This window comes from Anomaloglossus baeobatrachus, chromosome 1, assembly GCF_048569485.1.
Source record: "Anomaloglossus baeobatrachus isolate aAnoBae1 chromosome 1, aAnoBae1.hap1, whole genome shotgun sequence".
Lineage (NCBI taxonomy): Eukaryota > Metazoa > Chordata > Amphibia > Anura > Aromobatidae > Anomaloglossus > Anomaloglossus baeobatrachus.
This window is the reverse complement of record NC_134353.1, coordinates 688,139,282-688,156,867: the sequence shown is the minus strand read 5'-3', so window position 1 is coordinate 688,156,867 and position 17,586 is coordinate 688,139,282. Positions and strand designations below refer to the sequence as shown.

Genomic DNA, 17,586 nt, shown 5'->3' with positions numbered 1-17,586 from the left:
TTATACGCTGCAGCCACCACCAGTAAGCTCTTATATACAGCATTCTCGACCTGTTTAATAATCGCTTTTCATAGTCAAAAAAAGACATTCAACACCAAAAAAAGTTGGTTTCCAGTCCAATTTTGACCTACTTTTAGGTTCGGTGTTAAAATTTAAACAGGGTGGCTAGTCCAAGATATGTACTTAATTTATTATTTTATGTTGCATTCCTCATATTGTCAGGCTCAATAGATAATAAAACTAGGTCTGAAGGTTAAATAGTACAGTTTTAAAGGGGTTGTCCATGACTGATTATTGATAAATTCATAGATAACAAAGCTGCAGTACCCAAGAATGGCCTGTAGAGTGCTCAGCTGTGTCGTGATCCAGCTCTGGGTACCACAAGCTACCTCGGTATCCTTGCCAATTTGATATTCCTGATCCTATTGATCACTAGGATACTTAGTCAAGGACAACACCTTTTTAAGTGTCCAGAGAAATAGGATCATAAATGTTATTGTACTGTATCATGTCTTTGATTATATGTAGATTACATTTTGATAGTCTGTAAATAATCTAGATTATATCTTCTATTATAGCCATGAATACAGTGCTGCTCAGTAACCTCTTCTCCCTCCCAAGAATTGTATATGCAATGGCTGAAGACGGGTTATTCTTTCAATTTTTTGCTAAAGTGAACCCAACCACCAAAGTCCCTGTCATTGGAATTGTGGTATTTGGGATTCTGATGGCCATCCTAGCCCTTATCTTTGACCTGGAAGCCCTAGTCCAGTTTTTATCTATTGGCACCCTGTTGGCCTACACTTTTGTTGCAGCGAGTATCATAGTTTTAAGATTTCAACAAGAAAAGTCAGAACCTTCAAATGAAGCTGAACAAGACCAAAGTCCCCAGCACCAAGTCCCGAGTGTCAGTACAGATCGGATTGCTGGAGAAGAAATGAAGGAATATGAGTCCTTCTCAGACAAGCTCCAACTAGTGGAAACTCAGAAAAAAGCCAACGAGCGAAGAGAGACGGGACATCTGAAGGCCGCCTTTGAACCATATCTGAAGTTCCTGAGTGACTGTTATCCCGGAGAAGTGGTGACCATTTCAGTCGTGATGATGATGTTCTGCGCCATTTGCCTGTGCTCGGTCTTGGTGTTTGGAAGTAATGAGCTGCATCTGCCCAAATGGAGTTTTTATCTACTTCTTGTCATTTTCTTGATTGGGTTCTTAATCAGTGTACTTTTAATTTGGGTTCATGAGCAACAGCAGAAAACCACAACTTTTCAGGTGTGTAAAAGCCTTTATTTCTCTGCTTGTAGATAGCCAAGATGTCTTCTTTCGTCTCAAGCAATCCTAATACCAGATTCAGACATTACCCTCGGCACCATTCGCTAAATATTTGATAATCGTTACTGGTTTTATTCCTACAATTTTGACGACATTTGTTCAGATTTCCATACTCTAGTTTTAATTTTGCCATACCCAACAACTGAGATGATCATTAGGTATTCCTCTAATAAAGATTTGTTATTAACTAAAGGATTGTTTTTCTCTAGCTGATTCCCTTTAAGACTGGAGTCACACTTGTGAGTGCCTTGCGTGTAACTCGCGTGAGTCTCACGTTGCATCACCCGGCATGGCTGCACACTCTCCTGCAGGAGTGGGTTGGCTGCATGTATCGCTATGCAGCTGAGACGCTCCTGTCCGGAGAGTGTGCAGCCATGCCGGGAGATTCAATGAGAGACTTGCGCGAGTTACACGCAAGGCACTCACAAGTGTGACTCCGGCCTTAGAGAATCTGTCACCAGATTTTTGCTATATAATCTGAGAGTAACATATTATTAAGGGAAAACACCCTAATTCCAGTGATGTATCACTTGCTGAGCTGCTTGCTGTCATTTTGATACATTCACTGTTTTATCTGCTGCAGATCTCGCAGTACCCTGAAGGCTGACCTGTATAACCTCATTCACACCACTGATTGGCAGCTTTTTATCAAAACTACACTACGCAGTCCAGTAAGTGACACATCACTGGAATGAGGGTCTCTGTTCCTACACTATGCTGCTGTCAGATTAGGTGACACAAATCTGGTGAGATTTCCTTTAACCCTATAACTCATACCTGGGGCTTTTCAGGCCTGCCAGATCACTTGTTTTCTATGGTAGATTTCTATGGTTGCGCGTTCTAGGATTAAGGGAATCATCAGTTAGAGATAAACAATGCTTCTTTAGCCAACTAAAATTAGAACTGTAAGAAAAAAAAACCAGTCTGCTTTATTACAGAAACTCTTGTACTTGGATCGTGTCTGGAAATTGCAGTTGAGCTCCATTTGCAAGAATAGGGTTGAGCTGCAGAACCAGGCACTGCCCAAGGACAACAACGGTAAAGCTTCAGGAAATAAGCAGGTGCTTTATTTCCTAATCCTGGACAATTTCTATAGGCTGGGCTCACATTTGTACATCTGCAGAGGTTTACAGAAAAAGATAGATTAGATAAATATGCTGTCAATACGGCTACAAAATGTATGTTTCCAGTCTGCACCAATAAAAGGTAATGAACTAATAATAATAATACAATATATATTATAAATTATTATTCTGTGTTAAATCCTTCATTAGCTTTTATTGGTGCAGATTGGAAACATACGTTTTTGGTGTATTGAAACCTGCTGTTATACGTTTCAATACATCTCTCATTGAGAATAATGAAGGAAAAAAAGAAAATAATATGTTTTTAATTCTTTTGTTTTGGGTTTTTTTTTGTGAGTTTTTTTTTTGTTTTTTTGTAAGGCCAGTAATAAAAAAAACCAACAATACAACATAAATCTACCAAAACATAGTGTAAAAAAAAAAGGGTTTTTTTTTTTTTTTTCTTTTCTCATTTGCTTCGACTTGCCTATTTTAGTCCATGAATACATTGCCATATACATCTTAACAGTTGTAAGTTCAGGTTCACATTGGTGCACTGCATTCAGCAGAATGTAACCTTTTAAAGGTCCGGCCGCCCTAGTCTGGAGGTAAATTCATACATTTGACTGGAAGCAGTTGGCTCCGATTTTTTTTCATTGCGTATCAGTATATAAACAACAACACCGTTCCTGGTTACATTTCCGTACAGTGCATTTAGGTTGAATTCACAACTTGTTTTCACGCACTTCTATAAAGCGCCATAAAATCAGCCCATATGAATACACACTAGTGTACTTTCTTGACTGTGGCCTTACATACTGACTTTTATGCATCTTTAATCTCTAGGTTCCGCTAGTGCCGCTGATCCCGGCTCTCAGTATCCTGCTAAACATATATCTCATGTTGAAGCTCAACTACATGACATGGGTGCGGTTCATTGTATGGCTAGCTTTAGGTAAGCACTATGTGATGTGTTATTATATATAGTTATCAGTGTGATGTCCGCTCATATACAATACTGTGCTGGGTCCGGTGAGATGGATTTTTCTTACTTCCCACATATATGTCCTTTCTATATTAGGCTGCATTGACCTGTAAAGAAAACAATTGATCATTTATTACCTAGACAGATTGCACAATAGAATGTAGAAATTTGTGTTTATTTTGTATACCGAAGTAATTATACCACTGACTGATAAAGTGAATATATGGATATAGTGACAATGGCACCTGTCAGTGCACAGAAAATAATGGGCAGCAAGTAAAGAGAACGTTATTGAAGTCTGTGTTGGAAGCGGGAAAAATGTGTAAGTGTAAGGATCTCTGTGACCTTGACCTGGACCAAATTATAATAGTTGGATGACTGGGTCAGAACAAATCCAAAATGTCTTGTTGGGCGTTACCAGTATGCAGTTGGTGCATGCCAAGAAGTGTCCCAAAGTAAGGGCAACCCGTAACAGGATCATGGCCAACCATGGCTTATTGATGCACACAGGAGGTCAAGCGTAGATCACACAAAAGTTCTTGTACAAAATTGGAGAAACCAATAAAGGTGGCTAATATGAAGAGGTGACAGAACACACGTGCTTCTCAGCTTGGCTTATAAGAGATTGAGCCCCTGCAGACTGGTAAGGGTGGCCATTGCTGACCTCTGTCCACTGCCAAAAGTGCCTACAATGGACACATGAGTATTAAAATTTGACAACTGGTCAATGGAGAAAGGGGACATGGTCTGGTAAATCATGGCTTCTTTCACTGTGGATGGCCAGGTATATGTGATTCACCTGTTAGAGATGGCACTAGGGTGTACTATAAGAAGAAGGCAAACTGGCAGAGGTAGTGAGGGGCATAACATTCGTGGTTGCAGGGGTTGCGACCGATCCCATGGGTGAAGGTTGGGCACATCAACCCTAGTGTCTGCTTCAGCTGGATGTATGTCGGAGGACGTACATCCAGCTGAAATACATCTCTTGTCAGCTCTCTGCAACGTAATACATGCTGCTAGCCGAACAGTGACCACCAGCTGACGTCAGTGTTACTGTGACTGTGGGCGCATGACCGTGACGTCATGCATTGCCATAGCATGGATGATTATGTCAGTTGCCAGCCACTGCATGCTGGCTCCAGAAGAGGATGCAGCGTAACGTGGGAGCCAGGGAAGATGAGTACAATATTTGTTTTCTTAACCTTGCGTTAGGGACCGAACGGAATAAAAAAAAAAAAAGTATATTACACCTACACAAGGACATATTTACCAGGATGGGGACATACATACCAGAAAGAGGACATATTCACCAGGATGGGGCTTTTTTTTATATATATTAGGTTGGGCACCCATACTGCCAATCAGTGACTTCCATTGTGGTTCGGGCCAAGTCTGAACCCGTTGCGGTACGGTCCAGCTCTATACGTCAAACCAAACTTCCACGAGTTCGCTCATCTCTGCTCCTAAGCCATCTATATGGACATGTTTTGAAGTCACGTAAAGCTGAATAAAATGATTGATATCTGCAATCCAATGTCTTATTACCATGAAATCCACATTTTTTTCTTTCTATGCAAATAAGCTGTTAAGATCTCCTTGAAAGTCTGCCTCCAGAGCTTTTTATAAATGGAAGGGGACGTTACCAGTCTGAGACAGTCTGCTCTCCTGATCTACATATCTCACACTTGTATCCCTCCCTTTTTATTAAAAAAAACCCAAACTTTGGAAGCAGATCCTCAGGGGCATCAGTGTCAGTCCCATAAATTTTAAACAGCTCATTTGCTTATAAAGAAAAAAATGTGGATTTCTTTGGCATAAGACATCGAACCACATATATAAAGGTATCGTGTTACTTAGCTTAGCATGACGTACATGTCCGTATAGATGGCTTAGGATGGTTGATCCTACAGATTACCTTTAGGGCGAAGCACCCCCTTCCCCAAAGCTCTCAAACTTTTTTCGCAAAGGGAATTTCAGGTTCACTATGGTCATCAATATCTCATATAGACGCAGAGCTTTAGGACCGCTGTGCAGGAAAATAGAGGAATTTGTTTTGAATTTCCATCTAAAATGACTTGAAATTCCACTTTATGCGATAGTTCTGAAATAAAAGTGTCAGAATTGTAATAGTTGGATGACTGGGTCAAAACAAATCCAAAATGTCTTGTTGGGCGTTACCAGTATGCAGATGGTACATGCCAAGAAGTGGTTCGAAGTACGGGCAACCCTTAACAAATTTAAGATTGAGTAATGTATGTGTTTAATGTATAAAACCTGCCATTTAGAAAAACCGACATATCTAGCAAGGTAATTGCATAATAAAATCGCTCCATAGCACCTGCTTATGTAACTCTACATTGTGCCATTCCTCAGTTAAACCTGTTGGAAATTAAAGGGAACTTGTCACCAGATTTTTGAGATCTAAACCAAAACTGGCACCTTAAGCAGCGCTTGTGCGGCATTCTGTAAAGGTGCAGGTTGGTCCCTGACTTACCCTGTAGATCCCATAAATACCTTTTTAGAAAATCTCCTGCCATGTATGTAAATCCTTGGCGCTGGTCTGATGGGCATCCTTGGTTGCGGCTCCTGTCCCTCCTCTCCCCGCCGATCGCCGTCCTCCTTTGATGATTGATGTCTGACGCCTCCGTCATCCACGCCAATCATTAAAGGAGGACGGCTATCAGCGGGGAGAAGAGGGACAGGAGCTGCAACTAAGGACGCCCATCAGACCGCATGTGGATGACGTCACCTGCCCAGACTGCCCAATCATTGCTGACTATATACGGACACACCCATTGAATAGCCGGCTGTCAACTTATTGTTCATTTCCTAAAGGATTTCAAAGAGAAATAACCAGAATGGTGTAATGTAGATTCTATGAAAGGAATTTGTATTTAGTGGGAAAATCAATTATTTGCTTAAAGTTTTGTACATTAATGTTGTGTTTTTCTTGATTTGATCCTAAAAAAAGATTTTGGGTTTTGTTTTTTTTTTTTAACCCTAGAGTGACAAATTTTGCATATAATACAGATCTATGGGGTAAAGTATTATTGTCTAATATGTTTTATATCTTGTGGTTCTCCTCCAGGTCTTCTTGTGTATTTTGGTTATGGTATCTGGCACAGCAAAGAGAACTTACGTGGCCCAAAAGGTCACGGGGTCACTGCTCGTTACGTAGTATTCCCCAACAGCAGCCTAGAAGAAACCGTGCAGCAGGTCCAACCAAATCTGCAAGACGCCATGGGAAGAGCGGAGAGTACGGATGAAGAAATCCATAAAAGATGATAGTTTAGGCTGTGGGCACGCTGGCATTACTCAATCTATTCTGCCCTCTGATGTGATCTCTATAGGGTTCATCAAACAATGCAATGTATGAGGAGGCGAAAATACTATAATGTGTATTGTGGAAAATATTGCCACCCTGGCACTATGTGCCCTATTTTTCTGTAATTATTTATTTTTTTAAATAACAATGGATCCATTTGGTCAATATTAGATCTTTCTCCATTTAGGGTCATCGACTTGCTCATTAGAGGGCATTTTTGGCAGCAGATGGGCAGAAGGGATGAGCAGCGTCAGTGTGCAAGCTCTTATGTTGTACGTTTTTCCTTCACAAGAGGGTTTTGCCATTTGCACTGAGCTATTGGGAAATCACATGAAAAATTGAAAGTTCTACAATATCACAATGGGAAAGAAGATCTGGCCATCTCTTGGTAGAGCACAAATCCTTAGTACATAACCTTGTCAGATCTGATGAACCATATTCTCATACGGAAACATTGGTAGCCTGTGTTCTTATTGAAGGAGGTGGTGAAGAATATTGTCAAGTTTGTGTATATATAAAGCAAAATACAGGAACATATATATACATAATTATGGGTTTCCTAGTTATTGGGATGTAAACAGTCATTACAAGTGCAGCATTACAGAAGGCTGAGATAAAAGCATTTCCGTTTCTTGTGTTATCTAACTCTGTATTTTATCTTATCCATTATCAAGCGCTGGCCTATGATAGAGGAAAATAAAACTGTTCTAAAAGGAAAAGAGCGCATCACAGAACGTAATCATCTCTCAACTCCTCATAAATATCTTGTGATCAAGATTGTTAAAAGACCTGGTACAGAAGTTGATAAAGCATATATATTCCCCTCATTCCTACAATGCCCTTTCAGAAGGAACAGCGTTGAAAAGTGTCATTAGTGTTCTCAGGAATGTCTCAGCTTCAAGCGGTGATACCTTAAGGCCCAGTCACACACAACGACTTACCAGCGATCCCAAAAACGATGTGACCTGATAGGGATCGCTGGTAAGTCATTGGGAGGTCGCAGGTGAGATGTCACACAGTCAGACCTTACCAACGATGCAGGAACGATACAGGTCGCAGTAGCGACCTGTATAACGATCTCAGCAGTCACTGTGACCCTGTCACACAGTGTCAAACACAGCAGGACATCGCCTTTGAAGAAAATGGCCTGGACCATTCTGCAACGACTAGAGATCTCACAGCAGGGGCCTGATCGCTGGTAGGTGTCACACATAACAAGATCGCTAACGGGATCGCTACTGTGTCACAGAAACCGTGACTCAGCAGCGATCTCGCTAGCGATCTCGTTATGTGTGACGGTACCTTTATAGTACAGTTATGTAATTGGTTAGTGGTTTATTTTTTTTTACTATGGTGTGTCTTGACTTAATTCTTTATTTTGACACGTAAGAAGAAAAATTCTTGATTGTCAGTGATTTTATTGGATAGTGTATGAGATGGAAATCCCCTTTACAAAAAAAGATGATGATCCTACCAACCTCCTCTGTCTGGAACGGGTGCCATACTCCACGTCACTGTAAGTGGAGAGATGGTTAGAATTGTTTTGGAGAAGCGATTCGCAGGACTCCAGCCCATCAGCCAGATTTGCAACCGGTGACCACTGGACTGGAAGTCTGACAATTTCTTTACCGCTCAGCTTTCCTGAATATTTTTTTTTTTTTTTTTTACTTAGCCGGGCTGCCGCAACAACATTGTTGTGATGTGATGCACACGCAACGTCATGTTAACCTGACTAATAAAAAGAAGAGCCAGGAATGCTGGAGGTGAGGAGAGTCGCAGACCTCCTATCCGGTGGCCAAATGGATTTCACTCGTCCAACTTTTCCGGGTGAAATCAGATCTGTTTTTTTAACAGACAGATGTGAGCGAACTGATAATGGATTCTTCCCTCTCTAACTCTAACACATGTCTACTGATGGACCCTTTTCTTGAGCTAGATGCAGATCCTACTTAACATTTATGGTATATCTCATGGATGTGCTATAAAACCGAGCTAGGAATAATCCTTTTTAAAAGGTTTATCTGGTGCTGCTCACTTCTATATTGGAAGTGAGTGGTGCCGAATAGAGAGAAGAGAGTATAAGCAAATGCAGAAAAGAGCTGTGAAGGAAGGAAAGAGTCTCGTTACAGAGGAAATGTTGTTTGGTAAAAAAAAACAGATATTGCCACAAACACAATGGACTATTAATTTATTTTCTTTTTACAAATGTTTTGCTTACTTGTTTCTCTACATTTTAAATGCTACGTAAATCGTTTCAAAAGACAAAATAATTCTAGGAGCGAGATGAGATGAGGGACAATGCTACAGTTTCTCTTTTCACTAAGCAAGCTTTCAATGCATGTCATAACTGTACAAAGTGGGGGCATTTTTCACATTTATGTGTGTTTTTAGCTGTGCACAATTTGATATAATGGACCAAAGCACAAGGCAGAAAATGCTTTCTTTCCATAGGTTTTCATGAACAGGGTTCTGAAGTAACTCATCAGGGGTTGCCAAGAAAACAACCAGAGCAGGGATTGGAGCCCACCAGAATATGACTGATAAACCAGTCAGGATTCTAATATGAAGTGACGCACATCCCCACGTAGGGCAGCTTTCCCTGAGAAGCATCCATGTAGTTCCCAAATCCATGAGTGATTACAAGAAAACTAAGGCCTGACTAGGCACATGGAGAGGTAGGACATTAGTGCTGTTGTACATCTTGATGTTGTTGGATAGTGTTTTTTTTAATCAAAGAGCGCAAAAGCCAAATACCTTTTATGTTTTCAATATTAGAGTTGTTATATTGCGATTTGTTAATCACAGTGTGTGTATCTGTATATTGGCCCCATAGCGGTCTTGTGCACCTGTACATTAATACTAAAGGTGTGTCTTTGGCCTACTTCACACATCCGTGTTTCTGGGGCGTGTGACGTCCATTTCCACAGGTACTGGAGACACGAACGCGCACAGACCCATTCAATTCAATGGGTTTGTCACATGTGTGGAGCACACACGTGTCTGTTTGCTCCACGCAGCGACATGTCCGTTTTCTGCTGGCAGCACGGGTATCACACGGACCGCACACTAATGTGATGCGTGTGATTCGTACCAGAGAAATTATATCACTTAATTTTTTATTCTTGCCGGTCTCCGGCGCTGCTGTTGCTTCTGGGTCCCGCTCATTATGCTCCATGAATATTCACTGCACTGACTGCGAACCCAGAAAGCAACAGCAGCGCCAGACACAGGTAACTATAAAAAATTAAGTGACGTGTTTTCTCCTGTACGTGTCACACAGATCACATTAGTGTGGCAACCGTGCAGAAAACGGACATGTCACCATGTGGAGCAAACGGACACGCGTGTGAAATCTCATTGAGTTTAATGGGTCTACATGTGTAAGTAAGACAGATAAATATACAAGTTTATGCTTTCCTTGTGCTCTCCAGATGTCACACAAACAGCATCGGGAACACACACAGACACATATCTGTACCTACACTATGGACCATTTTGCATGGACGTGTGAAGGGGACCTTTAGTAGTATGCTAACTAAGTGTTCGGTGCACCGTTCCTCCATCAGTCTCTATCCAACTGAAGCCAGCTGTCAATCAATGAATTGGGGTGGAGGCACTGCACTGGGGTATACCTCTCAAGGAAAGCAGTCCTATGCGGAGATGTGCTCATTTCAGATCATTTTATCCTGACAAACTACTTTTTACATTGGCTACTGTTAGGTGTTAACATGAATTTTCATACTGTAAGCAGATAGGAAGAGCAAAGAGAATAATACCCTTTCCATCAGCGTATAATCCTATATAATCTAGTTCTCCTTCCTGTGTTTGGACCAAGCCGTGTAAACCTGTATAACAAGTTTTGGATAACGTGGCGTGTGCAGTAATCATTGTTCTAGTCACAGTTTTATAGAGCGGAACAAGACATTAACGCTTTATGGAGCTGGCGTATTGGCTGTTCACGTAGTGTGTAGCTGCCATTAGCTTGGGTGTCTGCCAGGAAATCCAGACTGCTAGAAATATGATTGCTTTATTTTTCAGCAGAGAAATTAAATCAAATCATGTTAGAAAAATAATGAAGTCATCGCCACTTGAGAGCGGGTTCCCAGAAGTGAGCGTTGGCACTTGCCTGATCGTGCCAATAATTTGCCCCGTTACTATACGGGCACGGGCTTTACACTGACAACTGGTTATCACATTTCCACTTCCATTGACAAGGTTGTTGTAATTCTGTACGTCCCTGGCGTTCCCAGTTTCCTTGTATGCGCTGTGGTGGCTGTCGCCTCAGGCTGTTCTCTCGTCTGTAAACCTGTTCCAACAGCCGGGAGCATATAATGTTCTGTCTTCATGCTTTGTTTAGTAGATATGGTAAATGCTGCTAATTTCTGAGTTCAGGGGAGCATTTGTTTTACTTTCAATAACTTGTATGACAATGCCAAGGAAAAGCCTCAGATTTGGTTACATGAAAGCTCATATTCCAATAAGAGGGGCTGGTATATGGCATGCTCCATTATACACCATTGTAACCATTCCATGTCTTGTATTCCATTCAATGGTCAAGATACATCTATTCTGACAGTTCATGAATTGTCCTGCTCATTCTGATTTGGCTAAATAACCTACAGATGCAATCAAAAGTATTCAACCCCCATTGTAAACTCTGTTTCTTACCAAACTGTACAAACCTTCTGCTGTTTCAAATAAACCAGTAAAACAAGAACAATTCAAGTATCTCAACACAACTAATATAACAGGTGGCTTCCCCAAATTCAGCACAAAATGACATTTCTAAAGGGAATCGGTCACCAGGTTTTTGCTATGTAATCTGAAGGCACCATGACTTAATGGAAGAGAGCCTCATTCCAGTTAGGTGTCCCCTACTGGACAGTGTTTTATGAGCAGGTTATCATTACAGGACAACTGGTCTTGTGGCTACTAGTCAAACCCTGCCCACACCATTGATTAGCAGCTGTACAATATACACAGAGAGCTCTGGTGTGGGCTAGCTTATACACAGCTCAACAACTGAGCTCTGCCAGATCTGCACTAGAGAAAACTGTGACTAAGTGATACATTCTTGGAATCAGGGTTTCTGTCCATATTTCATGCTGATTTCAGATAACATAGCAAAAACCTGCTAACAGATTCCATTTAAAGACTACTGCAGTTTCAGAATTATTTTTTGCTATATTATCTGAGGACAGCATGCTGTAGGATTAAAACACAGATTTCAGCAATGTCTCTTATCAAGCTGTGTTCTGTTGTTTACTTGCAGTGATTATTTTAGCACCAGGACCTTATTATTGCTTGGACTACATCAAGCTACACCAGCACATGAAACCTAGTCAGACTACACCCCTTCCTGTGATAAGCAGCTCACTGGCAATAGGCTGTGCACCTATAGAGCCTGGTAGGGGCTGGATTAGCTTTCTGAAACCTGTAGTAAACGGAGGGATGATGCATCATTTGATTCAGAGTGACCCCCCCCTTCCCCATTCTGCTCCCAGATGAAGTAGAAAAAACCTGGTGAGATTCCTTTTTTAATTGTGGAGTAGTGGACAATCCCTTTACAATAACTCCTGATTTGTAAATGTGTGCTCTTGTGGTGAGGGTTTCTATTCAGAGCGTTCAATACTTCTGAGACTATTAAAAGTGACATTTTGTATTGAATTCACAGAAACCACGAGTTGTATTGAGGTATTATTGTTCTGGTTTGGTTTATTGTAAACGGGAGAAAGTTTGTAAAGTTTGCTAATAATCCTAATTTGCAATGGGGGTTAAACTCTGTAAAAACCAAATTATTCAACATTAGCAATCTCCAGGAGGTGGTTCTATACAGGCAGATTTCTTGTTCTTGGAAGAAAGCTAATTTGCTTACTACACAAAAAAAAAAATCATAAAAAATCGCGTATTGATAAGCCAAGTCATACCAATGGCTTTTATACATGAAACCTAACAAGCGGTGCTGATCCTAACCCTCACCGGATCCAGTGCCGGATCTGCTCCAGGTTTTGGCTGTAGATGTGCGGTCTCGTTGACATTATGCATCACTACTGCAACCAAACATGACGTTTGTGGCTTGTGCAGTCTACCTTGGCTGAGCTCCGTGATTGACAGCAGCGGTGATGTGAGCCGTGGACTTCACCTCCCAAATGCAGCCAAACACGGAGACCAGAGCGAACACTTCACAAACAGATCAGAGACCCACAGCTTATATTTAACACTTTTGGTGGTGGAAAACCCTTTTAAAGGCCAGGTTTCAATTTTCCTCCATATATTCCCAGGAGGAATAATTGATGATCAGCACAGTATGTTATCACAGAGAAGCCAGTTATTATATTTCAGAGAATGGAAGGATTTTATTAAATCAGACATGTCAGGAGTGTGACCGGTCCTTTCCAGCATTAGATCCAGCTTTCTTACCTCCTGATTATACAGACTGATTGGCATACGAGAAGAAATCTCTCTAGCCGTTTACTTCTGAATCTCCACTGTCCACTTATGGGGACCCCCGGCCTTTGGACATTATTACAATTCTTTTAAATACAAGCAAACCCTGTATTCCGTATGTTTCTGATATGTTGGGTACTGCGTCAGTATAAGCAACCATATGGGAAGATTAAAGCACATGTAAGCTTCATATTTTAAAATGAATATCCAAAAGTACGATAAAGTTTTGGATGTGATAACTAAATAAGTGGTAGAGTGAAAACTGCATGTACTGCCATAATCATGGCGCTTTAGGAAAGGTTCTTCTGTACTGTGTCCATAGAAAGATATATGCTACAATGTCAGATATAGATTTCTATGATTTAGCAAAAATGTCTGGCTTTTATATACCATGATTTTTCATCACTCCATCGGCTTCACCTCCAGACGGTAATAAAATCTAAGAAAAGCCCACCTAGTCGGCCTCCCTTTACAGGCTTGCTGTTTGCCTATATTCCGCACATATCACAGTGGTGGATGTTGTGATCTTGTCACTGCCAGAAAACTGAACCCAAGAGCGCTGATCATGTGATTTCAGCCCAATTATCCAGCCACTTGGTTGTCTTCTCAGTGCTTATGGCAACGACAACACAAATCTTGTATTTTTGTATCCATATATTTTACCATTCTTTCGAAGAAAAGTTCTCACTCCGAATGACTTTTCCACTGATTTTGACTTTGGTTCTGTTTTGTTGTACAGTGATGTATTTATTTAGCTAATAAATGTTTAGAGATTTAAAGTCTCCTGTTACCTGCACATATATCTCATGTATTCTTTTATGTATGAGAGCGCATACATCTGAAATAAAAAAAAAAAATGGGACATCTGCACAAGGTGGGGGACAATTCTCAAAGCTAGTAGTTTCAATTAGCTGCCAATCAGGTTGCAGTTTTGAGTTTTCAGAGGGCTTCCCAAAAAATGAGAGCTGGAATCTGAGTGGTTGCTGTGGGCCACTACCCCATTTTTCACTTTGAGTCAGTTCTGAGAAATGACCCCAATTTAAACCTTTTAAAATGATTTTCGTTAATGGGACGCTATAGGGGAAGATAGTCTCTGAAAAAATGGCCAACAGACTACAGCTGTAGGTTGCGCAAGATCTACAGTGAAGGAAATAATTATTTGATCCCTTGCTGATTTTGTAAGTTTGCCCACTGACAAAGGCATGAACAGTCTATAATTTTACTTATAATTTGGTCCCAGCTGCCTTGAGCTAATTATCAAGTTCTCCCCGTATAGTTTTAGGCTGATCTCTTACCTTCCTCCTGAATGAGGTGAGATTTTGCATGGAGCCCCAGATCGATGTCGATTGACACTCATTTTGTATTTCTTCCATTTTCTTACTATTGCACCAACAGTTGTCTCCTTCTCACCCAGCGTCTTATGGTTTTGTAGCCCATTCCAGCTTTGTACAGGTCTATGATCTTGTCCCTGACATCCTTAGAAAGCTCTTTGGTCTTGCCCATGTTGTACAGGTTAGGCTGAGGCCACACAGGGTTATGTGTGAGTACTCGCATAACACTCTTATCACACTCGCAGCACAGCGGGAGCAGAGTGTCATGCGAGGGTCATGCGACACTGGTCTGCTCATGCGATCAGACTACAGCTGCAGAGGGGAGGGTCGGCGCTGCGGAGTGGAGGCATTTATCTCACTATCTCAATTGCCGGCTATTGCGATTCTCGCACTACACTCGCATTAGGCCGATGTAGCGCGAGTGCAGTGCAATGTTTATCTCGCCCCATAGACTTGAATGGGGACGAGTGAAAGAGGATCTCATTCCACTCGCAGTATACTGCGACTGTTTTCTCAGTCCGATTAGGGTTGAGAAAATAACCGCTCATGGGTGCTGACATGTAATATTGGTCTAAGTGGAATGTGATTTAATTTTTTATAAATCGCATTACACTCGCACCGTTTTTTCTCGCCGTGTGTCCTAGGCCTTAGAGTCTGACTGAGTCTGTGGACAGGAATCTTTCCTACAGGTGACAAGACAGCTGTCTTTACTGCAGGTAACAAGTTGATTAGGACCATCTAACTGGGCTGTAAGAGCCATATCTCTTAAGGTTTGGTCAAACTAAAAATGCTAACTCCATTGTTTTCCACCAGGTGGCGCTATAGGTGGTTTCATTGCATGGCTACTTTACCTAGACACCACTGCTATGCCTATAGCTGCCGCCGTTCTCAAGTTAATGATACCTAAAACACTGGACATTGTTAATCACTCTTTGGTCATGTGGCCGGTTTTACTATCTGTTTCATCAGAGATTTCCACATATGAAAAAAGCTTCTATTAATTACTATTTTAATCACGGACTGTACCCTGATGCCATCCATGTGCTGCTCGTGATTTTCATAGACCCACATAGGCAATTTTTATCTGTGGATTGGATCATTAATGCACAGGTCGCTGTGATTTTTTTGATAATGAAAATAGAGATAAAATTCCTGCTCACGCCTGAGTATGCATCTTGTCTGATAAAGGAGAGATGGAGGCAAGGTATTCTGCTGCTGTTTGGCGTGAGAACACAGGTGAAGAAAGATAACTGATAAAGCTTACAGAAAGGTTACTTTGAATGAAATCCAAACTTTAATGAAAAATATGAAAAACTGAGACATTCAGATGTGGATCACATAATATGCATGAAGGTTGTATACGGAAACCAGATGCGTTTCAAACAACTTGCGTTCTTAGACTGTGACTATTCAAGTCTAAGAACTGAAGTCATTTGAAACGCGTCTAACTTCATGCATATTATGTGATCCACATCTGAATGTCTCGGTTTTTCATATTTTTCATTAAAGCTGTGACTTTTTTTTTGTCATGTGAACAGCCCTAGATTCTAATGGGCACATTGTATTGGTGAATAACGCAGAACACATCACTCACTGATGTCTGATTGAGGCCTAAGGCTATGTGCGCATGTTGCGTAGTGTCCATGCTGAAAAATCTGCAGTGATTTAGCAGTGCATGTGCGCTTCAAATCGCTGCAGAAACACTGCGTAATGGATGCAGTGTGTCTGCAGAAAAGATGGCGATTTCATGCACTTTGGATGCTGCTCCCACTCTGTATATGGGAGAGGCAGCATCCAAAGCGCTCGAAACAAGTGACATGTTACTTTGAGCGCAGCGATTTGGCTCAAAATGTCAGCATGCAAATCGCTGCGCTCTCAAACACAACGTGCGGATGGTTTATGCACAATCTTCATAGATTGTGCTGGGGACGCAGGACGCATGAGTTTACGTTGCAGTGCAATATGCAGCGTAAAAGCATGAAATTACACAACGTGTGCACATAGCCTTAGAGTGACTGAGAATTTGAGTTTTTGAACTGCTGAACTGGATAAAAATCCCTTTCTTCCCTTTCTAGGGTTCCTAATAACAATGTGTTGCCTTTATGCTACAGCCCAGGTTATGTCATAGTCCAGTATAAAGCACCTGTATATATCAACCATTCCTTTATAGAGAGGATCCAACATGGAGCAGTGATGGGGTGAGGGATATTTGGAAAATGAAAGCTGATCATACAGCAAGGGTGTGTAGGATGCTATCTATATAAAACTTCAGCCATCACGTATGCCTCCTGTGACCCCTGAACAGAGGGCACCATGGTAACATCATGCACAAGTGTAGTACAAATCAGAGAAATCCACAGGAAAACATCAGTTCTGGGAATGGAAGATGAAACCTTCACAATTCATTAAACTTAAGAGCATGTTGTGATTTAAAGAGACCAGACACAGAATCACAGGAAAAGGCAATCAATGGAGCATACATAAAATGACTGCACAAGGGGAGAATCTACCATATCAAAAGAGTACGCTGCACCCGCACAGAATAGATCAGGATCACAGATATGTTATACTGAAATTAGAAATGTACTTTCTTTAAAACATTAGTACAGGAGATTCTAAGTGAGGAAGGAAACAATTTTCTCTGATAAGGTATATTACCAAGTATTTTTATGAGACTTCATCATCCACTTTAAAGCAGTTCAAACCCATCGTGATAAAACAAGATGAACTGGCAGCTACCTGTGCTGGTGGAAGGAGTACGAGGCATGAGGAACAGAGTAAGGAAAGAGGCTGCTGAGCTGTCTAACAAGTCTTTTACCTCACTCTAGAGCATGATTCACACCCAGATAGCTCATTAATATTGTATAATTTCCTCCACACTGCTGCTTGTTTGTGTGCTAAAAACAAATGAAAGAAGAGCAGGAATCCATCTGTGTGCTGTACTGTGTATGGGAACAGCAGATTGTCTCCTCCCACCAGCTGAGAGGGCATTGCAAATTAGAGATAGGATGCAGAGGGGAAAGGTGGTAAATGCAGGCTACAAGTCATATAAATGCAAGAAATAGTGTTATTCCTTATGTATACACACAGGCAATTTACTT

The 17,586-nt window shown here is 41.2% G+C and overlaps 1 protein-coding gene across 1 annotated transcript in view; it reads left to right on the top strand.

Moving 5' to 3' along the window:
- SLC7A4 (solute carrier family 7 member 4) overlaps window positions 1–13,950 on the top strand; it is a 46,702-nt gene extending 32,752 nt beyond the window's left edge. The window contains exons 3-5 of the mRNA XM_075320185.1: window positions 579–1,273; window positions 3,244–3,352; window positions 6,471–13,950. Of these exons, the coding sequence (XP_075176300.1) occupies window positions 579–1,273; window positions 3,244–3,352; window positions 6,471–6,667 (1,001 nt within the window). The 3' untranslated portion in view covers window positions 6,668–13,950. The remainder of the gene's footprint in view (window positions 1–578; window positions 1,274–3,243; window positions 3,353–6,470) is intronic.
- Window positions 13,951–17,586: the final 3,636 nt, after the last annotated feature.